General features: G+C 42.6%; 1 protein-coding gene across 3 annotated transcripts in view; it reads left to right on the top strand.

Annotated features, from left to right (window-relative positions):
• IFT88 (intraflagellar transport 88) overlaps window positions 1-26,104 on the top strand; it is a 219,164-nt gene that overhangs the window by 67,231 nt on the left and 125,829 nt on the right. For all 3 annotated transcript variants that reach the window (XM_033949812.1, XM_033949811.1, XM_033949814.1), the window contains 2 exons: window positions 19,142-19,256; window positions 20,122-20,353. In XM_033949812.1, coding sequence (XP_033805703.1) covers window positions 19,142-19,256; window positions 20,122-20,353 — 347 coding nt within the window. The remainder of the gene's footprint in view (window positions 1-19,141; window positions 19,257-20,121; window positions 20,354-26,104) is intronic.

The raw sequence follows: 26,104 nt of genomic DNA, 5'->3' as shown, positions 1-26,104 counted from the left end.
TGCCACCAAGGAGCCAGTTGAGCAGCAGGTAAGAGGCTCCCTCAGCAGTTGGTTCGGATCAACTGACAAACTGTCAAACTGGAGAATCAGATTAAATGAGCTTAAAAAACAATATAAACAGGAATAAAAATCCCAAATGAAAGTAATAAAGACAAAAGCAATGCCAGTAAAAGAGAAATTTGAAGGAAAGACAAAAATAAGGCAAAATAACTAAAAAACAAAAATAGGATGAGGGAGACAGCACAGTTGATGACCTAACTGGCTGCCATCTTGTTGGAACCACTGTATGCACCAATTGTGCGGATCGCTTATTGAAATTGCCCGTTGACACCTGCCGCATTTCTTAAAGCCCATCAATGGCTGGGACATGGAGGGGAATACCGCCTGAGCTAAATTAAATTCAATGACTCACCTTAAAAAAGGTTCAGTCCGGCCTGTAGGCCTGAGTCGTAAAGAAGGCTCAACAGGCAATCACTAACTGATGATCAAGTTAGGGAAAAGAAGATAAACAAAATGCGCTTTTTTAAAATATATTTTTTACAATAAGAAATAAAAGAGGAATGAAAACTGGGGAAAAAGAATACACGCGATAGCGGAAAGGCAAAGCTGAAGTGTCATTTATAAAAATAAATGACACTTCACTGAGCGGAAAAAAATGAACTGAGGGACCATGCGACTGTGTTGGCGGATGGACACTCGTGCATGTGTGATGCGGTCAGCTGCGGACTTTCTATAGTTTTTAGAAGTGCAGGTGCACTTTGGCAGTTGTCTGCGCTGGGGTTCTATGAAATGACGTCACCCACATGTGAGAATATTCTGCCTGCTTGTCTTGGGATAATCTAATATAATAAAATGGTAGGACGCGCATGCGCACTAAAAAAATCGTGTTCCCTGAGCTGTCGCGTTTTTTTTAGTGCGCATGCGCGGGTTGTACGTCACCAGCCAATCGCCTCCACAGGCCGGACCGCAGCCAGACGGACCGCGGGAAGGGAAAGGGGGAGGGGAAGAGGGCTTCGAGGGAACCGGCTGTCGGAGGAGGGCAGACGCGGGCCCAGGAGCAAGTCCAGCTGTACAATCCTGTCCCTTAAGCCGCGGCGGCGGCTTTGAAAACGGCTCCCTTAGTTACCGCGGGAAGGGAAAGGGGGGGGGAGGAGGGCTTCGAGGGAGCCGGCTGTCAGAGGAGGGCAGACGCGGGCCCAGGAGCAAGTCCAGCTGTACAATCCTGTCCCTTAAGCTGCGGCGGCGGCTTTGAAAACGGCTACCTTAGTTCTTTGTTCGATTTTTTTTTAAAGTTTAACGCTGCCGCCGTGGCTCCTCTCACGATCCCGGCCTGTGTCAGAGAAGGCTTCCGACGCAGGCGGGATCGTGAGAGGAGCCGCGTCAGCATCTTTAAACTTAAAAAAAAAAAAAATCCAGCAAATAACTAAGGGAGCCGTTTTATCTGCATGCTGCTACGAAGGAACAGGTGAAGGGGAGGGAAATGCTGATGCTGATGCACAGGGAGCAGGCAGGCATGGCAGGCAAACAGGGGGAGAGGGAAAGGGGCTGCTTTGGGGGTAGGGGTGTGCTGGGGGCACACAGCAATCATGGGCAGGGGATCACAGAGCAGGCAGGCATGGCTCAACAAGGGGAGAGGGAAAGGGGGCTGCTTTGAGGTGAGGGGTTTGCTGGGCCAGCAGCAATCATAGGGGGGAACAGAAGGGGGCCACGGAGCAGGCAGGCATGGCACAAAAGGGGGCAGGGGCATTGGAAAATGGGGCTGTTTTGGGGGGAAGGGTGTGCTGGGGGCACACACCAAGAGATAGGCAGGCATGGCACAATTGAGAAATATAGGCAGGCAGGGCACAAGGCAGAGACACAGACAGAAAGAATGACAGACAGACAGACAGCATCCAAGCACAGAGAGAGAAAGGAAAAAAAAACAGTCTACTCTAGCACCCGTTGGACAGGGGGAGAACGAAAGAGATGCTGATGGACAGGGGGGGTGAAGAAAAAGGAACGGAAGACTAATGTTGGACAGGGGGAGAAGGAAACAGGTGCTGCTGGACAGGGGGGAGGTAAAACAAAGGGAGAAGGGCTGCTGCTACATAAGGAGAGCAGTGAAGGGGTGGTGGTGGACACAGGGGAGGTAAAAGAAAGGGGAAAATGGACAGGGGGAGCAGGCAAGGGGTGGTGATGGACAGCCAAGGAAAAAGAAAGGCAGAAAGAAAAAAAGCGGCTAAGGAGAGAGAGAAAGAAATAAAGACAGACACACACACATATGTTCTAGCACCCGTTAATGTAACGGGCTTAAAGACTAGTCTAGGATATAAAGGACATGACAAAGTAAACAGATGGTTACTAAGCAATTTTAGATTGTAGAACTTTTATGTTTGGAAAGCTGCCTTAGTGACAGGTCACACGATCTATCAGTTAAGACATTATGGAAATATTACAATTAACAGTTGGCAACAGGTATTTATCTTAATGAAAGTAATAAACAGTATGTGACATAAGCTTTTAAAAAATGTTTGTTTATGCAATTTAAACTGTTTACAATGAAGCAATAACAGTGTTAGGCCCCACCCTTTAGAATGCCCTCCCTTTTAATGTAAGGTTAGAGCCTTCTATTGATAAGTTTAAATCATTACTAAAAACATTCCTTTTCAAAGACGTCGTCAACTAAACCCCTCTCTCTGTACACTCAGACCACCTCTGGGAGGCTACTCTGCAGGCCTGCTCATCTCTCTCTCTTTCTACACTGTCCTGTCCTATTGAATTATTTCTACTTTACTTTTAACCTTTCATTTCTTTGCTCTCTGTATTCTTCTCTATCATCTATAGACACTTTAATGTACATCGAACAGATGCACTGCAAAGTGCAGTATATCAAGCTTAAATAAAACTTGAACCTTGGAATACAGCTGGATTCAACACTCTGTTCCCCCAAATCCAAGCTACCTTCAAGAGCTGCTACAATCATTTATGACAACTACACTGCATCTCTCCATACATTCAGAAGGCAAGATTTGTCTCATGTGTGCATGCCATGCTAACATCAAGACCAAATTACTATAATGCATGCTACACTGGTCTGACTACAAAGGGTCTGCACCTGCTCCAGCTGATTCACAATGCTGCGGCAAGACTAATAGAAGGTTGTAAGTGACTTGACCACATCACACCATTTTTGCAAGAACTTAACTGGCTACAATTACAATACAGGGCTAAATTTAAAATGCTATATCTGCAGAACTCATGGAGAAGCTTCCAGATTGGTTATGGTTGGAGTGGCAGCTCATGTCTCCTATCAGGCTTCGTCATCTGCTTAGCATTAAAATGCCTAGAATAAGGAAAACCAATAGGATATTAATGGAAACATGGACAACATTAAAATATGTTAACAATTTAACTCCTATTACTATTCAAAAATCTACTTGTCAAAACATATGGCTGAACTCCAAGATACGAATAGGCGGTTTTATGATTGTCTGGAAGGATTGGATTGAGGCAGGAATACGTACTTTAAATGATGTTATTAATGATGGTAAGCTGCTGGAGTTTTCACAATTGCAACATAAATTTGGTCTTGATAAAAAACAAAGTTATAAATGGTTGCAATTGAAGCAGACCATTCAGGCAGGGTTCCCTGAATGGAAGTCTTTAAATACCGTGTTTCCCCCATTATAGGACCTCCTCCTTTAGTAAGACACCCCCCTTTTTTTCCCCACCTGGGAAATATAAGGCCCCCCCCCCCGAAAATAAGGCACTATTTGGCAAGCACCCCCACAGCCTCCCGACCACCCCCATCATGTAGAAGCTCCTACCGGTGTCCTGCTGCTTCCTCTTGGCGGTCCCGACACGTTCGGGGCAAGAGGGAGCCCAAGCCCTCTTGCCCCCCCGACTCCCCGACACTATCAGGGCAAAAGGGAGCCCAAGCCCTCTTGCCCCGCCGACTCCCCAACTCCCCGACAATATCGGGCCAGGAGGGAGCCCAAGTCCTCCTGGCCCTGGCGACCCCTCCCCCCCCCCCCGCTAGTTGTTCGGGCCAGGAGGAAGCCCAATCCCTCCTGGCCACGGCGACCCCCATCCCGCACTACATTACGGGCAGGAGGGATCCTAGGCCCTCTTGCCCTCGACGCAAACCCCCCTCCCTCCAACGACCGCCCCCCCCAAGAACCTCCGACCGCCCCCCCAGCCGACCCACGACCCCCTGGCCGACCCCCACGACACCCCCACCCCCCTTCCCCGTACCTTTCTGTAGTTGGCCGGACAGACAGGAACCAAACCCGCCTGTCCGGCAGGCAGCCAACGACGGAATGAAGCCGGATTGGCCCATCCGTCCCAAAGCTCCGCCTACTGGTGGGGCCTAAGGCGCCTGGGCCAATCAGAATAGGCCCGGGAGCCTTAGGTCCCACCTGGGGGCAGGGCCTGAGGCACATGGGCCCAACCCGACCATGTGCCCAAGACCCCGCCCCCAGGAGGGTCCTAAGGCTCCCGGGCCTATTCTGATTGGCCCAGGCGCCTTAGGCCCCACCAGTAGGCGAGCTTTGGGACGGATGGGCCAATCCGGCCTCATTCTGTCGTTGGCTGCCTGCCGGACAGGTGGGTTTGGCTCCCGTCAGTCCGGCCAACTACAGAAAGGGTAGGGGAAGGGGGTGGGGGTGTCGTGGGAGTCGGCCAGGGGGGGTCGCGGGTCGGCTGGAGGGGCGGTCGGAGGTTCTTGGGGGGGGGGCGGTCGTTAGGGGGAGGGGGGGTTTGCGTCGAGGGCAGGAGGGCCTGGGATCCCTCCTGCCCATAATGTAGTGCGGGGTGGGGGTAGGGGATCGCCGTGGCCAGGAGGGTTTGGGCTCCCTCCTGGCCCGAACAACTAGCGGGGGGGGGGGTTCGCCAGGGCCAGGAGGACTTGGGCTCCCTCCTGGCCCGATATTGTCGGGGAGTTGGGGAGTCGGCGGGGCAAGAGGGCTTGGGCTCCCTTTTGCCCCGATGGAGTCGGGGGGCAAGAGGGCTTGAGCTCCCTCTTGCCCCGATCGTGTCGGGGGTGCCGCGGTTGGTTGGGGCAAGAGGGCTTGAGCTCCCTCTTGCCCCGATCGTGTCGGGGGTGCCGCGGTTGGCTGGGGCAAGAGGGCTTGAGCTCCCTCTTGCCCCGATTGTGTCGGGGAGTCGGGGGGGCAAGTGGGCTTGAGTTCCCTCTTGCCCCGATCGTGTCGGGGAGTCGGGACCGCCAAGAGGTAGCAGCAGGACACCGGTATAAGCTTGTACATGATGGGGGGGGGTCGGGAAGCTGTGGGGGTACGAGCGGTCCTTCAGGGTGGGGGTGCGGGTGCGGGTGGGAGTGCATGCGAGCGGTCCTTCGGGGTGGGGGTGCGAGCGGTCCTGCGGGGGGGGGGGTGAATCGGATGTCGGGGGGGGCATCAGACTTTCAGGGTGGGGACAGGACTTCAAGGGGGAGAGGAGAGTCGGGGCGGGCGAAAGGAGAGTCGGACGGCGACGGGAGAGTCGGGCAGCATGCGCGGTATACGGGTGTGCGCGGTATATAAAAATTTCTGTACATAAATTTGTGTTTTTCGCGCGCTATACCCGTGTGCGCGTTTTACACAGATGCGCGTTATCTACGTGAAAATATGGTACTTGTAGTGATACCGTACATAGTGATGCTGCCATCTAGTGTTTTAAAAGCAAACTGCAAATCTGTATCTGATCTGTACGGTATGTGGAGAATGCTGTTTTCTAACAGATTTGAAAGCTGATTTCAAGTTCAAACTTTACAAGTGTACATTTACCGTGTTACAGACACATTTCCAAAAACGTTAGCTTGCCATGTAAAAGGTAAATAAAAATTGGCATGCAAATCCTTTAAACCAGATTGTTAACTGTAAAATCAAAAATCTGGTTTAAAGGATTTGCATGCCAATTTTTATTTACCTTTTACATGGCAAGCTAACGTTTTTCTCTCCATACTGTTAAGATGGTAACCGCCCATCCCCCTGATTCTCTTGTGCCATTTTGATTCCCCCCTCTGATGCCCTCTGTATCATTTTAAAAGATCACCCCCCCCCCCCACCCAGGATACCCTAGTGCCATTTTTTATTCTTTTACCCTTAGGCATGGCCACAAAAAGAAAAAGCTACTCTGTGGAGTACAAGAGGAGAATCGTGGAAGATTCTTGGGGCCAAAATCTTGCTGCTTTCTGCAAAGAAAAAATGTTGAATATATGATTGCTCCGCAAGTGGCGAGCAGAGTATGGTAAACTAGTTGAACAAGTGGAAAAGGGAAATTCTAACAAACGCAAGTGTGGATCAGGTCGGAAACCAATATTTTCTGAGCTGGAAGATCTGATCTGTGAATGTGTTGTTGACAGGAGAACAAAGGCTTTGGTTGTGAATAGGGCTCATATTCAAGAATTCGCCCTTGCAATGGCGCCACAGTTTAACATAGCCTCTGAAAATTTCAAAGCATCACAACACTGGCTGGATAATTTCCTTCAGAGAAGTGAATTGTCTTTAAGAAGATCCACGACATTGTTTAGGCTGGAAGATGCTCAAGTGATTAAGCGAGCACTTGCATTCAAGTCCTTTATTGATGAGATTGACTTCTCTAAATACAAGCTTTCCAAAATGATTTCTATGGATGAAACTGCAGTGTTTATGGGCCAATCTCAAACAACAATTGAACAGCGGGGTGCCTCCTCAGTGTACATTCCCTCCACTGCTTATGAAAGTGCACGTGTGACCTGTATTTTGGCAATTCTTCTGGATGGCACTAAAGTCCTACCTCTAATAATTTCTAAGGGCAAGAAGGAAAAGATTGAACGTGTTTCAGGAATTTTTGTCCTTGAAACTGAAAAAGCCTGGGCCACACAAGCTGTTATAAGAAAGTGGGTAGATTTAATGCTGCCACTTGTTATGCGAGGAGGTCAAAGAGGTCTGCTAGTCTGGGATGCAGCTAGCACTCACTGTGCTAAAGATATGAAGTCATTTCTTCATGAAAGAAGAATAGATCAAATAATGATTCCTGCGGGAAGGACGGCCTATCTCCAGACCCTTGATATTGCAATCAACAAGCCATTCAAGGACAATCTGCGCATGGAAATTAATGACTACATTGAAAATAGAATGGAGAGAAATCAGCGTGGAAACTTTGTGAAACCTAAACTGCAAGAGGTTGTGACTTGGGTGAAGAATTCATGGGATAAAATCACTGACAGTTGCATTGAACATGCATTACGAGCAGGCTACCTTGATAAGAAGTACTCATTTGAGGACACTGCTATTGCTAAACATGAGAGATTTGGTCCACTGATTGTGAAAGAAATGGAGTCCCAAGTAATTGACCTGGAACCTCAGGGTGTGAGTTATTATGATGATGTTCCAGAAGATGATGACTTGATTGTCATTGATTAAATGTGTAAATGTATCATACTGTAAACTGTTATACAGTAAATGTTTTTCTGGTTTGTGATACAGTTTTTTCTGGTTTGTGATGACCTGTACCATATACAGGTAATAAATGTCTTTTTTTCAGCAATAAATGTGTACTGTATTCTTCATGGAAAAATAAGACATCCCCCTGAAAATAAGACCTTGTGCATATTTTGGAGTTTTTAAAAATATAAGACAGTGTCATATATTCGGGGAAACAGGGTACTCATTTTACTCTAGAATTCTTATGCTTCCAGGCAGATTTTCTGGGTCACCAGGCCGCGCAGTGGTATAAAACATTATCTGGCTATTTAAATAAAAAACCAAGGACTGTACTTAGAGATATTTGGAGCATTGAGATTAAGCATAAAATTAATGCATCTCAATGGCCACGTATTTGGTCTTGGAGGATAAGATGTACATTGTCTGCGTCTATGAGGCAAACATGTTTTTTCCTGTTGCATAGAGCACTCTGGACCCCTGTTCGTTTACAAAAATTGGATTGCTCTAAGTCTAATAGATTGTCATCTTGAGGCTGGAACCCTAGATCATTTATTATTTTATTGTCCTCTTATTAATAATTTTTGGAAATTGATCTGGGGACAAATAAATTGTATGTTAGAGAATCATGTGGCCCTGTCATATCTAATCTAATCTAAACCTTAAGTTTATATACCGCATCATCTCCATGAGAATGGAGCTCGACACGGTTTACAAGAACTTAAAATAGTGGGTAGAGAAGAAGAAAAAGGATTGCATGAACTTATGTGTAGAAGGGGGGAGAGAAAGGGGGGAAGGATAGAGCTACAATTTGCTGAAAAGCCAGGTTTTCAGTTGTTTGCGGAATAACTGAAGGGAGCTCAGGTTCCGCAGCGGGATGGTGAGGTCGTTCCAAAGACCTGTGATTTTGAAGAGAAGGGATTTTCCCAGTTTGCCTGAATAGTGGATGCTGCGTGGAGAAGGGAAGGCTAGTTTAAGCCTTTGGGCAGTTCTGGAGGAGTCGGGACTGGAGGAGTTGAAAGACAGTGGGATAAGAGGAGGCAGGATTCCGTGAATGATCTTGAAAGCCAGGCAGGAACATTTGAAATGGATTCTGGAGATTATTGGGAGCCAATGAAGTTTGGCAAGGAGTGGGGAGGCATGGTCAGACTTGCGTTTTGAGAAGATCAGTTTGGCTGCAGTATTCTGGATTAGCTGGAGTCTTAGAATACTTTTTTTTGATAGATTTAAGTAGATGGCGTTGCAGTAATCTAGTTTGGAGAGGATGATGGATTGGACAAGGATGGCAAAGTGTTGTTGGCTGAAGTAGGATCTAGCTTTCCTCAGCATGTGAAGGTTGAAAAAGCATGATTTTGCCAAGGAGTTGAGGTGGTCATTGAGGGAAAGAGAGGAATCGATAGTGATACCAAGGACCTTGCATGAGAACTCGAGCTGTAGTATATCGCCTGTGGGTAGTGTGAAAAGTGTGGGCAGGTGTTCGGATTTTGGGCCGAGCCAGAGTAGTTTTGTTTTAGATTCGTTTAGTTTCATCTGTACCGAGAGGGACCAGGCACGGAGTCTCATTATGCAAGCTGTAATGTTTTCGTGGAGGTTGGTGAGGTTCTGGTCAGTCTCAAGGAGGACAAGGATGTCATCTGCATAAGTGTAGATTGTTTCCAGGGGGGATAGTTGAAAGAGTTTCAGGGAGGACATGTAGATGTTAAAGAGAATAGGGGAAAGGGGTGATCCTTGAGGGACACCGCAAGATGGAGTCCAAGGAGTGGACATGGTGCCATTTGTGTTGACGGTGTAGGAACGGGAGCTTAAGAAGTTTGAGAACCACATTAGGACGGTGGAGTCGATTCCAATCTTGGAAAGTTGGTAAAGTAGTATGTCGTGATGGACGACATCAAAAGCAGCGGAAAGCAGTTTTGTTTGGGATGTCTATGAAGGCCAAAAGTCAAATCTCGAATAATAATAAGCTGTTAATGATTTTAACAGGAGTTGCCATCCAACAAATAACATACAATTGGAAAGACTACAGGGGGTTGAATTACTGTTTCTGGTGGAGTTCAGTGTGTCATGTGTATGAAATGGAAAAAACATTGGCGATTAAGAGAGGATATTATAAGAAATTTAAAGATGTGTGGGGACCATTAATTGATTACTATAATAAATAAATGAATTTATCCCCATTTAGTATATATGGGGTGGGAGGGTGGATGGGTGGGTTTTATGACATTAGGATGAGTAGTTACAAAAATATTTGGAAAGGGAGGGAGGGGAGGTAATTTATGGTATAAGATGATTGTAAAGTTTCAAGTGAAGAATGTATAGTATGACTTGATTTATTGTACACTTGTTTGTATAATGTAAAAAGGAATAAAGATATTAAAATGCTATATCTGATTTCAAGGCCCTTGAAGGAAATGGCCCAGAGTCCTTGAAGAACAGGATCTCCCTCTACACACCTCCATTATCACTAAGGTCCTCCCAAGGAGTATTACATTACATTACATTACATTACATTAGGGATTTCTATTCCGCCATTACCTTGCGGTTCAAGGCGGATTACAAAAGGTTAATTTAAAAAAGCAGAGTTACAATGATTAGCTAGAGAGGTAAGTTGTAGATCTTATAAACATTTAACGTGTTGTTGTGGGTGAGGTGGTTTGTAAAAGAATTAAAAGGTGGTCACAGTGGAGGTTCTTTTGTTATTATTAGTGCGGTAATGGGTAGATCTAATGTCAGTTTTAGAGTTACTAAGAGGTCGTGATGTTATTGCTGCTTCAGGAATTTCTTGAAAAGTATGGTTTTTATTTCTTTTCTGAACGTCCTATAGTCTGGGGTGGTCATCAGAAGGTTGGAGATTTGGTTGTCCAGTCTTGCGGCTCGAGTGGCTAGGAGGCCGTCGTGTAGTTTTGTTCTTTTGACTTCCTTGATTGGGGGGGGTATGAATGGGGAGTGCGTTTTTCTGTGTCTGGTAGTGGGTGCTTGGATGAGGCGATTGTTCAAGTATGATGGGCTGTCTCCGTGTAGGGTTTTAAATAATATGCAGTAGAATTTGAATTGGATTCTTTCTTGGATTGGAAGCCAATGTGAGTTGATGAAGGCTTCAGTGATGTGATCATGTTTTCTCAATGAATAGATGAGTCTCAAAGCTTAACCACACTCTCTGAAGGACATAACATGATGTGAAACCTGCTAGTGAGCCTTCTCTGAAGTAGCCCCCACACTCTGGAATGCATTCTCTGAAAGACTTCGCTTAAAACAAGACTATCTCTTACTTCAGGCAGCAGGTGGAAGCTTGGCTTTTCAAGGGGACCTTTAATGGAAGAAGTACTTTATTTTTTGCTCCATAAGACGCACTTTTTTCCCCTGAAAATTTTTTTTGGGAAATTAGGGTGCATTTTATGGAGCGAATACCCAAACCACCCACCACCCAGTTACCTTATTTTAATTCTGGTGCCCTCCCTCGCTGGATGCAGCTGCCTCTCTAGTGGCAGAGCAGCGCACAAGGCTGCCTGCCTGGTCGGCTGATGCGGCTGCCTCCTCTTTCCTTCTGTAGCAGCAGAAAGGCGCACAAGGCTGCCTGCCTGGTCCCGGGCCGCTTCTGTTCTCACGGGAAGTGGTGCTGGACCAGGCAGGCAGCCTTGTGCGCCACTCTGCCTCTAGAGAGGCAGCTGCGTCCAGCGAGGGAGGGCACCAGAATTAAAATAAGATAACGGGAGTGGGGGGTGGTTTGGGTATTCACTGGAGAAGCAGCTGGAGGCAGCGAGTCCTGCTTCCCACGAGCAGCAGCTTCCCCATGGGCCGGGCGCAAGCAGCAGCCATCGGAACCGGAAGCCACTGATTGTCCCGGCATGGAGTCGCGGCCCTGCCTGCCTGCTTGCCTCGGGGGTGGGGTTCCCTGCCTGCCTTCCTCGGGGTGGGGGGGTGGGGACAAAGAGTACAGGAGGAAGGAAATGAAGCTTGACATGGGGTGAGAAAGAGACAGAGCAAAGAAATGCTGAAGGAGGAGGGAGCATAGGGACATGGATATGTACTAATGCTGGAAAGGTGAGGAATAAAGATACAGGGATGTGATACTTAATGGAAGGGGAGGAAATGGTACACATGGAAAGTGAAGAAGAGAAGAAAGATTATGCACTTTGAGGGGTCCTGCCTGCCTGCTTGCCTTGGGGTGGGGGGCCCTGCCTGTCATTAGGCCTGCCTGCCCTGTCCCTGCCTACCACTAGACCACCAGAAGGGGGACAGGGTACAGAGGGGGGGGACAGGATGCAGAGCCTGGCAGGGAGAATTTGGTTCAGAATGGGGGTTTTTTTTCTTGTTTTCTTTCTCTAAATCTAGGGTGCGTCTTATGGTCTTATGGAGCGAAAAATACAGTAACTAACTTGCTAGTCACACACAAGGAGTGACACCGGCTGCACATTCCTATGAGCATTGGAGCACTTATCTTGTCGGCCCATGCTAAAAACCTCTAGTGCAGCTTGATAAAAGAGAGAAGGAAAAGTTTTATCACATATTGAGTTGGCATTGTAATGTAGCATACTATGCCATACTTTGTATTGTCATTTGAATGTTTTTATTGCTGTAATTGTAAATTGCTTATGTTTGACTTATTCTTGCTTTGAGTACATTCCTTCAGAAAGGTGATAAACAAATCCTAATAAATAAATGAACAGCTTTATGTTGTGAAAGAAACCAAAATTTTAATGGCATATGGACTCTGTTTGCTAGGTATGTATAAAATAAAGATTAAACAATATGCGTAGCATATCTGAAGAGTAGTAGAGCTGAGCCTGTAAAGGATGGGGAAGGGGAAGGGATAGTGGTATGGGGGAAGCACTGAGACCTACGGGGTGAATTTATTTATTTATTTTTTTTAAATATTTTTTATTCTTTTTAAATTCTTACATCAAGTGAAATACATGTATTACATTCAATTATGAAAAAACACTTGAAATTATTAATAAATGTTCTTACAATGTAAATTAAAGAAACCCTTTATCAGAATTTTATATCATATTAATATTACAATAGTTTTCCCTCCCTTCCCCCTCTATATGTTTTATACATGTGTTATGATATCTGATCAATAGAATAATTTGTCAATGGTCCCCATATTTTATTAAATTTTTTTATATAACCTTGTTGTAATGCCATTGCTTTTTCCATTTTATATATATGACAAATTGAATTCCACCAAAAAGTGTAATTTAGTTTAGTGTAATCTTTCCAGTTCTGAGTAATTTGCTGTATGGCGACCCTTGTTAAAATTAATAAAAGTTTATTATTGTTAGCTGAAATCGGACTCTGTGTTCTCATTGCTGTTCCAAATAATATTGTATCATATGATAGTCCAACATGATTTTCTAATAAATTATTAATTTGGGGCCAAATTAATTTCCAAAAGGAAATAATGCAGGGACAAAAGAATAGTAAATGGTCCAATGTCCCCACTTCTATCTTACAATGCCAGCATCTATTAGATCTACTACTATCTAATTTTTGTAATCTCGTAGGGGTCCATAAAACTCTATGTAATAAAAATAACCATGTTTGACTCATAGATGCTGATCTTGTAGTATGTATTCTCCAGGACCAAAATTTTTGCCATTGAGATGGAGAAATTATCTGTCCTATCTCAATACTCCAAATGTCCCTAAGTCCTGATCTCTTTTTTTTGTTTAAAAATTCGTTTATATTCTTATACCATTTTGCGGCTTGGTGTCCTAGAAAATCCGCTTGAAAACAAAGGATTGGTAAACTATATTGAGTGTTAAGATTCTTCCATTCAGGGAACCCTTCCTGAATGGCTTGCTTCAATTGCATCCATTTAAAATATTGTGTTTTATCTAATCCAAATTTTTGTTGCAATTGTGAAAAACTAAGCAGTGATCCATTTACTATTACATCTTTTAAAGTACGTATACCTGCTTTTATCCATTGTTTCCATACTATTTTAAATCCACCAATTTTGATCCTGGAGTTTACCCAAATAGATTGATTTAAAGATTTAGCCAATGGATCTGTTGATAAATTGCTTATAAATCTTAATGTTTTCCATGTATCTATTAGAATTCTATGATCTTTATATCTCCTAGGCATTGTTATACTAATAAAATGTTCTGGATGTAAAGGGAACATGAGGCGCCATTCTAAATATAACCAGTTGTGTACATTTTTCATAAGATCTGAGAGGATCCAATACATTCCCTGTCTTAAAATATAGGCTTGATGGTACCTATAGAAATTTGGAAAATTTACCCCTCCCTCCTTGATTGTTTTTTGTAATGATGCTAAAGCGATTCTTGGTCTTTTCCCAAACCAAACAAATTTTGTTAATATATTGTTTAACTTTTTATAAAATGACCCCTGAAAAAGTATTGGAATCATACTCATTTGATAACAAACCACAGGTAAAATCATCATTTTAATTGTTTGGATTCTTCCCCACCAAGAAAGATGTAAAGGATTCCATTGCTCGCACATTTCTATTATTTTCTTTAATAAAAGTTTTTCATTCTCTTTTACTGTGTCATCAATTGTATTTTTTATAAGAATACCTAAATATTTTAGTCCTTCCTCTTTCCATTTAAATGAATATAAATCAAATAATCCTTTGGTGCAATGGATATTAATTGGAAGAACTTCAGATTTTTTCCAATTGATTTTATATCCAGAAAACTTTCCAAACTTTTCTATTAAGTTAAGTAGATATGGAATGGTGTTTTCTGGTTCTCTTAAATATAATAAAATATCATCTGCATACGCAGATAATTTAAATTCCCAATTAGAAAATGTGATTCCCTTTATTCCCTTAGTTTGATTTATTGCAATTAATAAGGGTTCTAGAACGATATCAAAAAGTAAGGGAGATAAAGGACAACCTTGTCTAACTCCCCTTAGCAAGTTAAATTTATCAGATAAGTTATTGTTTATATTTAATCTTGCTCCAGGGGAGCTATATAATGTTTGAATCATTTTAATAAAACCAGGTCCTATACCAAACCATTGTAGAGCTTGATACATAAACTTCATTCTACTCTATCAAATGCTTTTTCTGCATCTAATGATATTAGAAAAGCTGGATCATTCAAATTTTTTGCTAAATTTAGAGAATGAAATGCTAATCTAGTGTTATGTGAAGAGTTTCTTTTAGCAACAAATCCTGTTTGGTGTATATCAATAATAAAAGGAAGAGCTTTTGCTAATCTTATAGCTAGCACTTTAGCAATTAATTTAGCATCTACATTCATCAAAGATATAGGCCTATAATTTGTTATCAATGTCGGATCCCTGTTTGGTTTTGGTAAGACAATTATAACAGAATCAGCCATAGTTCCTGATATATTTCCATTATTTATTTGATATTGATATAAATTTAATAGATAAGGTAATAAAATATTTTGAAATGTTTTGTAAAATTCAACAGTATATCCATCTCCACCTGGAGCGGACCCAACTCTAAGAGCTTTCAATGCTGATTCTATTTCTTTTAAAGATATATGTTCTTCTAAACTTCCTTTTATATGATCCGGAATATTTGGTCCAATAAATGACTTAAAAAATTCTATACCATCTTGTTCTTTATTTTCATAAGTATCAGAAGTATATAAATCCTTATAAAAATCAAGAAATTGTTTTATAATATCTTCATTGTATTGTGTGTGTATTGCCCCGTTTATCCTTAATTGCAATAATCTTAGATTTTCTTTTTTTTGCTTTAATAAGATTTGCTAATAGTTTTCCAGTTTTATTTGAATTTCCATAATACTGTACTTGCCGACAGAACATATCTTTCCTTACAAATTGAGAAGAAATCTCATTATATTTAACTTTTGTTTTTAATAATTTCTGTAATGTATCATGTTCCCATTTAGTAATTAATTTTTGTTCTAATAATTTAATTTCTTGTTCCAATTGTATAAATTGTTTTTTAAGTTGTTTTTTCATATATGCAGAGTATGATATGATATTTCCTCTCATTGTTGCTTTATAAGCGTCCCATAAAGTTTCAATGTTTATGTTATCCGAATTATTGAATTGAAAGAATTCATGCATTTTTTCTTTAATATCTTTTATAAATTTCATGTCTGCAAGTAAAGCATTATCAAATCTCCAAATTGGTTTAGAATAAACTGATATATCATTCTGCAGATCAACCCACACACCAGCATGATCTGATATAATAATAGGATCAATAATTGCTTTCATAACTTTTTGTGCTATATTATTAGAAACGAATATATAATCAATTATTGAAAAGGATTTATGGACCTGAGAACAGAATGAATATTCCTGATCATTAAAATGAAGGATACGCCATATATCTATTAAATCACAAGATTGTATTAAATTATCTAATCATAATGATTTCATAATTTTACTTGGTTTTTTATCCAAAATAGGATCCATTACAGCATTGAAATCTCCAGCTACTACTAAATTAGAAGCAGCCAGTGGTAGTAATATCTGCTGAATATTTTTGAAAAACTCCATTTGATTTGAATTAGGAGCATATAAATTGAATAAGTCCAGGGTTGTATTTCTCAGATCCATTTTAATATGTACCCATCTTCCTAGTGGATCGAATTTTATTAACTTGAAATCTGCAATACATTTCTTATTTATGAGAATAGCTACTCCTGCTTTTTTACCAATGGCAGGTGCAAAAAAACATTTGGATATCCAACTATCTATTAGTTTATTAGATTCAATTCCTGACAGGTGCGTTTCTTGTATGAAATATATATCAGCATTTTGCTTATGAAGAAAATTTAATATTTTCTTTCTTTTTATTGGTTGGTTAAGACCATTGACGTTAAGAGAATAAATTTTAAGAGCCATTTAAATTAATAAGTAATATTTGAATTATAATTCTTTGATAAAAGTTTTGATCAGACATCCACACATGTTTAACATCTATTCCTTTTTTTATTATTAACCCCTTACTTATATGATTTTTTTAATATAATTTCTTTCCCTTTTTCCCATCTCCCTCCCCTCCCTCCCCATTTAGCAAAAGTCGTGTATACTTGGCCTCACGCATATTAAGTTCAGCTATAACATACTCCAGAAAGACCTTAAAACTTTCCAAATTCCATTTAAGTCATTAAAAATTAAATTAATTATTAAGATGTAATTAATAATTCATTTATTATATTATTAATGAATTAAATCATTTTTATATATATTTCTTAGGATATCATGAAATTCTATATTCATTATCTTTAAATCTTCAATATATATATATATATTTTTTTTTTTATTATTATTTTATATTTATATCTCTCTTTTCTTGTTGATTTTAGATTAAATATTTTAAAACAAATAAATATAGTTTGTATCTTTAACTGTATTCTAAAACATTTAAAACGCTCCATTTTTTCCCCCCTTCTTCCCATCTTGTACTTTACCCTTGAAATTTTATTAATATGGGAATATAATGTTATATGAAGAATGATTCCATTAGTAAAGACCCCCTCCCTCAGGAGTGGCCCCCGTGGAATCACCAACCAACAAATATTTCATTTTTTATTTTTTTTAATTTTCTATTGTTTGTTTCTTTCCCTCTCTTCTCTCTCTTTTCTTTGTTGTTTTTCCTTTTTCTTGTCTTCTTTCTTCTTCTTTTCTTAAGGATAGTTGATTAATAGTTTTTCGATCTTCTTTTACTTTTGTAATCCAAGTTCTGTATCCCTTTGCATTTTATATCATACATTCCTATTATGTTCAGGTTTGTGTAGAATAATCCTTTTTCTGTCTTCCTTTCACATAAACTTTCGGGATTGTAAATTTTCCAGGATTTTAAGCTTTTAAGATTTTAGGAGAGAGAAGAGGAAAAATATTCAATATATTAAAAAAAAAACCTATATATATGTCCGGTGTGCGGTTTGCGATTCCACAGCAGCCCCCCCACAGGAAAAGAAGAGCTTCACCCCAAGAATCATCCTCTCATTTTTTTTTTCTCTTCCCCCACAATATCTTTCATATTTCCATCAATTTATTCTGTCTGTATATAATTTTTCAGAACAGACTTTTAAATATAGTAATTGTTCTATAAAAATTCAAATATCTATTAACTTTCTATCTTTCCATGTTATATATTCTATTACATTTCCTGTTAAACTCTCAAATATATAACTATATATCTCATTTGCATTTTAGAATATCTATTACATTCTAATTCTATTATAAGAGAGTCGTTGAAAAAGAATATATTTGAAGCCAATTAAAAACATTCTAAAATCGTTGCATTCTAAAATACAGTTTTCTTCTCCTTTAAAATGAAATAAATAAAATCTTTTACTTCTCTATATAATTAATATATGGTGGTATAATTCAATATAATTTTCTAACATTTCTAATCAACAAGTTTCAAGTTATATTAATTAAAATTAGGATGACATTGGCACTTCTTGAGTTTGAATAAATCTCTCAAGTTTTTCTGCATCATCAAATGTTAAAGTTTTATTTCCGATGGTAACCTTCATGTTTGCGGGATACATTAATCCAAACTTTGCACCCAGCTCTCTTAGTTTTGGCCTCAATTCCAATAATTTTTTCCTTTTTATTGCTGTGTTTTTAGCAAAATCAGGAACAAAATGGATATAAGCATCTTGATATTTAAGCCCTTTATTTTGCTTTGCTAGTTGAAGTATTTCTAAGACCTGTTGGTGGCGCAATAGTTTGAAAATAAAGGGTCTTGGTCCATGTTGATTTTCTTTTCTTTTCATAGGCACTCTATGTGCTCTTTCTACCTCTATGGGATATTTTGTTTTTATCGGAAGTAGTTTTGGAAGTAGATTTTCAATAAAGATTGCTGGATTTCCCGTTTCTGCTCCTTCTGGTAATCCAATCAAACGGACATTACTTCTTCTTTCTCGATTGGAATAATCTTCAATCTCTTTAGTAAGTAAATCTAATTTTTTTCTATCTGAACGACTGTAACATGCTTCTTCTTCTACAATCGTCATTCTTTCTTCTAGGTTATTAGATTTTAATTCCAGGAGATCCATTTTTTTGTTTAGTGTCGATACTTCCTCCGATATATCAGTAACTTTTTTAGTTAAAACTGATAGCATTTCTTTTATTTCTTTCAGTTCTTTTATAACTTCTATATCTGCCATTTTTAACCCTGCATCGTGTTCCGGTTTTGCTCTCTTGTTACTGCCAGACAGTGCAAAGTCATTCTTATTTTGTTTTCCTGTTGCCATTCTCTTATATTTTCTTTGTTATTTATCTGAATTTTTCTTAATCTTTAAATATTTTGGACTTTTATGAGACTTTTTATGAGACGGAGCTCTCTTATTAGCCGACCTTCCTCATGCGTGTCCAAGCCACGCCCCTAGGGTGAATTTATTTAAAATTAAAAGGGAATGATGGCTGGCATAAGAAGAGGGGTGAGGAGATACTGGAAAATGGCTGTGGACGTACATTGCTGTTTTCTGGTTGCACTGAAGGAACAATGTTATACTTGAAAATGTTTATGTGCTTGTGTCATAATTAAAAATAAAATAAAATGCTGCATTAGGTGTTTAACATGTGATTTAATGTTCTCTTTTGATTGTACACTAGCTTTTTAAAAAAATATATTACATGTGTGTTCTGCACTTCTCGTAAATAGACCCTTCAGCATGGGTTCTTTCATTTCTCTGAAACCTTGCCACTTACAGATTGAGTCTTAGAATCTACCAGTAATATAGCAAATAGGGAACTTTGGCTTGACTTGTAGTTCATTCTCACTGTTTGTATTCTAGGGAGACTCAAAGTGAACATGGCAAACATATACTTAAAACAGGGAAACTACTCAAAAGCAATTAAATTTTATCGAATGGCTTTGGATCAAATTCCAAGTGCTTATAATGAGATGAGGTGAGTTTATATTTCCATATGTACTGTAGCTAATTTTTATGTAGGGGAAATTGGAGCCTAGTGGGCAGAGTAGCAGGTTGAGAACCAACAAAATTCGGGTTCGAACTTCAAATTCTATTTCTCTCACTGATGCTGTGTGGGACTTTGGGCAAGTCATTGGATGCCTCTTTTCTACTAGAATTCATTTCAAAATCTTGTTTCTGGTTCATGTTAATAAAATTTTAAGTTTTATAGAAACTTGATGGCAGATAAAGGCCAAATGGCCCATCCAATCTGCATTATCCACCATCTCCTCTCCCCCTAAGAGATCCCATGTCCCTGACTTTCTTGAATTCAGACAGTTTTTATCTCCACCACCTCTACAGGGAGACTAAAAGCATGCTATACGCTGCCTTGGGTGAATATCTTTGTAAAGGTAGTTACTTATACTATTGCTTTCCTTTATACATATTGCACATTTCCATTTCAGTCTAGTATTCTCTTTTAGTTAGAAGATATTTTAAACCATCCAGATGAAACAAATTTAAAAATGTAACCTGCATTCCTGCAGATATAACTTAGACTGTAAGCTTAAATGGACAAGGGAATAACTTGTGTACTGTATATATTTGAATGTAAACTGATCCAAATATAAACGGGGGTGGGGGGATGGGGAAGTAACAGAGTTGGTCATTGGTTGGGGAGGGGAGGAAAAAAGCATCATCATTAGAAGGTGGCTTGAATATAAACTGAGAACCCCCCCATTTTTGGGTCATATTTTTGGCTCATCTTACAGTACTTGATTGTAATCTGGGTTAAATTTGAAAAACATAAGTAAATAAATATAAAATCAAAATTAACTGTTCTGTTCTCATTCTCTTATTAGGATTAAAATAATGCAGAATATTGGAGTTGCGTTTGTTAAAACTGGCCAGTACTCTGATGCAGTTAATTCATTTGAACACATCATGAGTGAATCTCCAAATGTAAAGGCTGGCTTCAACTTGATTCTTTGTTATTATGCCATTGGAGACCGAGAAAAAATGAAAAAAGCTTTTCAGAAGCTGATTAGTGTTCCACTAGGACTTGATGATGATGATAAATATATTTCTTCTAATGTAAGTTAACTTTTTTCCCCTATGGAAGTTTCTACCTGTCTGACGAAATTACCTGAAAAAGTCTTTATGGATTTTGATCATGTAAACTTAGCGCTCCTTTTACAAAGCTGCGCTAGGGCCTTAACGTGCAAAATAGCGCACTAAATTGCTGCACGTGCTAGCCGCTACTGTCTCCTTTTGAGCAGGTGGTAGATTTTCGGCTAGCGCACACTAATCTGGTGTGAGCGTTAAAACGCTAGCGCACCTTTGTAAAAGGAGCCCTTATTTTCTATTTTTTATAGATAGCACCAAATAAGCCAATATACTTTTGATAGAATTTAACAACGTTACATACACAAGTAGTATTAATGTTGGAAAGATTGATTTGAAATGTCACAAAATTGTATGTATACAGTATTTTCTATTTCTGGTGTTTATATCCGTACTGATTGAGAAAAATGTGTACTGATAATAGTATTCAGGAGAGAAATTACATAATTTGTGTAGATATTCACAAAAGACTCCAATTTTGTTTTCTGGCTAGCTTGTGGATTAATATAGCCATACTATGAAAATGTATCTACATATTTCTGCAAACTCACCTTCATGTACCAGTAATATGAAGACAACAGAGAGAGGTTTTGGTTTCTCTGTGTAGACATATTGGCTAATTGTTTCTATCTGTGTTGCTACCACTGAAAGCTTTTAAATAATTTTCTAAAAGTCAAGCTTCAAAGTCCTCATAATTTCATATACTGTTCAGATGCTGTTTCCGCTATGGCTTTGTTTATCCAGGCTCCTCTGCTTTCTATGATGCATATAACTAACTAACCAACCTAAAACTAAACTTACTGAAGATTAATCAGAATTCTGTTCCTTAGTGTATATTTGATTGAAACTGTACTTCTAGCGCGACAGATACTCTATTCCTGAACCTATGGGTAGTTGGTCCCTTCTTGTGAGAATTCTTGTAGTGAGCTTCATTAACATTCTTTGGTTTCGCCTCCCATCCTTCTGAGCTCTCCTCCAATTTCTCAGTTGTCTCTCTACAAACGAGATGGTAGGAGTTGGTCTTTTCTGCTCATGCTTATTTTTCAATTATATTCAGGATTTTTTGGACCATTTGCAAGGCTTTTTGGTGCTGCAGAGGATCCCATTCATGGGATATCTCTCGCTGCAGGAGAGCACAGATTCTGAGGTTGAGGGTCTGCTTCCAAGGGGCAAACTGCTTTGCAGTGCACCCACCTGGACAGCCTGCACTACAGTTTGGGGGCTCAGGGACCAATCCCTTGGAAGCAAAGCTTTTCCCAGCTTCTTCGCAGTAGACTTGAGCACAGGCTGAGCGACTCCATGAGAGTTTTTCCAGGATTGGGGTCAGCTGCTTCCTCCCCCCATTTGTGTACACAAGATCTGGTGGGGGTTAAGGTCTTTGGCTGGTTCATTGGGCCTGAGAGGCAGTCCAAAGACACAAGCAGCCGGATTCCAGGCCTGTTGAGGCAGAGGCTCTCCCTGTAAGCTGTTGACAGCTTCAGCACTTGCAACTCCCAGCACAAAGCATTGCACAGTGAGTAACAGACTAATACTTGAAAAACAAATGCTGGGGAGGGAAGGTTATGGGTTGTTGTTTTTTTAGTGCTGGGGTTAGAGTCAGGTTCCCCACCTCTAAAATCCAAAAATCACTTGTTCTTTGAGCCCAGTGTAGCATCCCCAGGCTGTATTTGGTACTAAAATCTTGGATTTTCCGATTTGAAAATAAAAGCCTCTGTCTCAGAACATATCAGATTAGTCTAAAAATAGGTGTGATGGATTCCTCAGGCCAGGAGACTTTGGATTCATCACTATTTTCATATGCCCACAATAATCTGTAAGTAGTGATAGTGATCATACAATGAATTTACCAACAAGGGCCTCAAAGTCCATAAGGACCATTCACTCTGTAATGAGCATAAGAACATAAGAATTGCCGCTGCTGGGTCAGACCAGTGGTCCATCGTGCCCAGCAGTCCACTCACGCGGCAGTCCTTAGGTCAAAGAGCAGTGCTCTAAATGAGTCCACCCTCACCTGCGATGAGGCTACAAGTTGCTGTTTTTTGTAATCTTGTATTATCCCAGGACAAGCAGGCAGGTATTCTCACTAGTGGGTGATGTCATCCGTCAGAGCCCCGATACGGACGTCTCGCAAGCATGTCTTGCTTGAAGAAACTCAGAAGTTTCGAGATGCCCGCACCGCGCATGCGCCAGTGCCTTCCCGCCCGATGGTCCGGGCGGGTCTCCTCAGTTCTTTTTCTTCCGCGGAGCTGAGCAGTCTATCTTCAATTTTGCGCCCATTGAATCTCTTTTTTTGCCTTCTGTTTTGCCGCGGGTTGAGTTCTTTTGGCTCTCCTGTGCATTTGTTTCTTTCTTTGATTTCTTTTTTTTTTTTTTTTAATTTTTTTTCTTCCGACACCGGGTCGGCCGCGTGGCTGGGGCCCCGCACCTTCGACCTTGCGGCGGAGCTTTTCCGGCCTATGTCCCAGCCGATCACCGGTTTTAAGAAGTGTAGCAAGTGCCAGCGCGCGATTTCGCTCACGGACCCTCATCGACGCTGCTTACAGTGTCTGGGACCGGATCACTTCCCGAAATCGTGCCGGCCTTGCTCCACGTTGACAGCGAGAGCGTTTAAGCGCCGCTGTCTGCTGTGGGAGTCCATGTTCAAGATGGAAGCTTCGTTGGATCCGTCAGCTTCGACATCGACTGGTGCTTCGACTTCATCGGCGAAGCCCTCTGCCTCCCCGGCTGCTTCGGGCCTTCTAAAACCGGCATCGTTCATGCCGGTTTCGGCCTCGACTTCGGCACCGGTGCCTTCCTCCGTCTCCTCGGAACAGGTATCGGCCCCTACAGTTCCACCGGTGGTGCTTAAAGTGCCGAAGGCTGGCAAGCAGAAGCACACGGCACCGAAAGAGCGCGGAGACCGTGCGGAAGGGCCCCCTTTTGGTGTGGATCCCTCCATATCGGCTTCGTTGCGGTCCATACTGGAGGCTCAGTTTGTGGAACTCATGACCACCATGGGACCCCGGCTGATTGCCTCGATCCAGGGTGACCTTCCAGTTCCGGTTCCGAGGGGCGGACCGCCCCCTCCTCCTCCGCCACGCTGCACGACCTCGTTGCTTGGCGAGGAGGAGCGGCGAGCGGTGTCCGGGTCCTCGAGGCGGTCCTCGGTTAGTGCTATGCCTCCTTTGGAACCGATTCCCTCGAGGAAGGCCTCCCTTAGTGATATGCCTCCCTTGGAGCCTATCCCCTCGAGGAAAGCTTCCCTTAGTGATTTGCCTCCATTGGAACATGTTACCCCGCCCCATGACACTGTGTGGCGTCCACCTTCGAGACCTCCCACTCCTGGGCATAGCAGAAAGCAGGACGAGTTCTTCCGAACCCCCTATCAAGCATGGGTGGTGTCGGGGGAGGCACCAGCTCTTTCGCCTCTTCGATCGACGGCCTCGAGTCCAATCTGCTCCTTGGAGGCGTCTGACCCGGTTTCTCACAGACGGGCTCGATCCCCTTTCCAGGCATCGTGAGGGGCATCGATCCAGACACTCTTCGAGGCATTCCTCTCGACACTCGACCGTCTCGCCTCAGAAGAAATTGCCTCGGTTGGGGTATGCTGCTTCGGCTGGGTCTCCTCCTCCGGGCCCGGAGTTCGAGGACCCCGAGGTTTTCTACTCACCTTGTTGCTCACAGGCCTCTATGGAGCCCGAAGCCTCGTCTTCTTCTAGCCCTTCTCGTAAACCGGCAACAGCGGACCAACTGTCTTTTTCCTCTTTTCTCAGACAGATGGCGGATGACATGGACATTACTCTCGATGCTGGGTCTCGATACTCCAAGGAGTACCTCGACACCATGCACTTGCCTCGTCCTCCAGCCGAGTCCTTGCGCCTCCCTCTGCACAAGCTCCTCGACCAGACCTTCATGAGGTGCTTTGAGTCTCCTTACTCTATCCCTGCGGTCCCTGGAAAATTGGATGCTCGGTACCGCACGGTGCATCATAAGGGCTTCGAGGGTCCTCAGCTTTCTCACCAGTCCCTCCTGGTCGAATCCTCGCTCAAGCGGTCTCATCCTGGCCAGGTCTATGCTTCCGTGCCTCCGGGACGCGAAGGCAGAACCATGGATAAGTTTGGTCGACGCATCTATCAGAATTCGATGATGACGTCCCGAGTCCTGAATTACAATTTCCATATTGCCGCCTACTTGGAATTTTTTCTGCCTGTGCTTCGGAAATTCACTCCATACATCGAGTCCCAGGCTCGGTTTGAATTTGAGGAAGTGGTTGCTTCGCTGTCCCAGCTTCGTCTTCAGTTGATGCAATCTGCCTATGATGCTTTCGAGCTCTCGGCCCGAGCAGCAGCCTGCTCTGTGTCGATGCGCCGGTTGGCCTGGTTGCGGACCATTGACATGGACCCGAATCTTCAGGACCGCCTGGCAAACGTCCCATGTGCTGGGGCGGATCTTTTTGACGAATCCATCGAGACAGTCACGAAGAAATTGTCTGATCATGAGAAGTTCTTCCAGTCCATTCTTAGGCCGAAGCCTAAGCCTCAACAGTCTCAACCCTCTCGTCCGCCGTTGATTTATCAGCGGCGTTATCAACCGAGGCAAACTCCGCCTGCGAGACAACCGGCGAAGCGACAGCCTCCTCAAAAGGGTCAACCGAAGTCTCAGTCGCCTGCTGTCCCTAAGGCCACTCAGCCTTTTTGACTGTTTTGTCGAGGGCATAACCAACCTCGTTCTGCCTCCCCCTGTTTTTTCCATCGGAGGGCGCCTCCATCATTTTTATCCTCACTGGGAGGCCATAACCTCTGACCTCTGGGTTCTTACTATCGTCAGGGAAGGATACTCTCTCCATTTCCATCGGGTCCCTCCAGACCATCCTCCAAGAGAGTATCCTTCCAATTTGACACAGACCGCCCTTCTTCGTCAGGAAGCTCAGGCTTTGCTCCGGCTTCATGCCGTAGAGCCGGTCCCGTCGGACCAACTGAACCAGGGGTTTTACTCCCGGTACTTCCTTGTTCCGAAGAAGACGGGCGACCTGCGACCCATTTTGGACCTCCGGGTCCTCAACAAATTCCTAGTCAAAGAGAGATTTTGCATGCTGACCCTTGCTTCTCTCTACCCCCTCCTCGAGCAGAACGACTGGTTATGCTCTCTGGATCTCAAGGAGGGCTACACTCACATTCCCATTCATCCGGCCTCAGGCAAATTCCTCAGATTTTGGGTGGGACATCTGTATCTGCAGTATCGAGTGCTTCCTTTCGGCCTGTCCTCGTCTCCCAGAGTATTTACGAAGTGTCTGGTAGTGGTGGCCGCTGCACTCCGGAACCAGGGTCTTCAGGTATTTCCCTACCTCGACGACTGGCTGATCAAGGCTCCCTTGGCCTCAGGGATCATCGCGGCGACCCTGTCCACGATTCTGTTCCTGCAGAGCTTGGGATTCGAGATCAACTTCCCCAAATCTCTTCTGCAGCCTACCCAGTCTCTTCCCTTCATCGGGGCGGTCCTGGACACCATTCAGCTTCGAGCATTCCTTCCCCCTCAGCGCCTGGATGCTCTTCTTCATCTCTGCCAGTCTGTGTCTTCTCGCCAGTCCATCTCAGCGAGACACATGATGATCCTCCTGGGCCACATGGAGTTCATGTGACGCCGTTTGCCAGACTCCATCTCAGGATTCCTCAGTGAACCCTGGTGTCTCAATGGTCTCAGGTGTCGGATCCGTTGACTCGACACATCATCGTCACTCCTGCT

This window comes from Geotrypetes seraphini, chromosome 6, assembly GCF_902459505.1.
Source record: "Geotrypetes seraphini chromosome 6, aGeoSer1.1, whole genome shotgun sequence".
Taxonomy (NCBI): Eukaryota; Metazoa; Chordata; class Amphibia; order Gymnophiona; family Dermophiidae; genus Geotrypetes; species Geotrypetes seraphini.
Note: the sequence above shows the minus strand (reverse complement) of the source record. Positions and strands in the feature narration are given on the sequence as shown.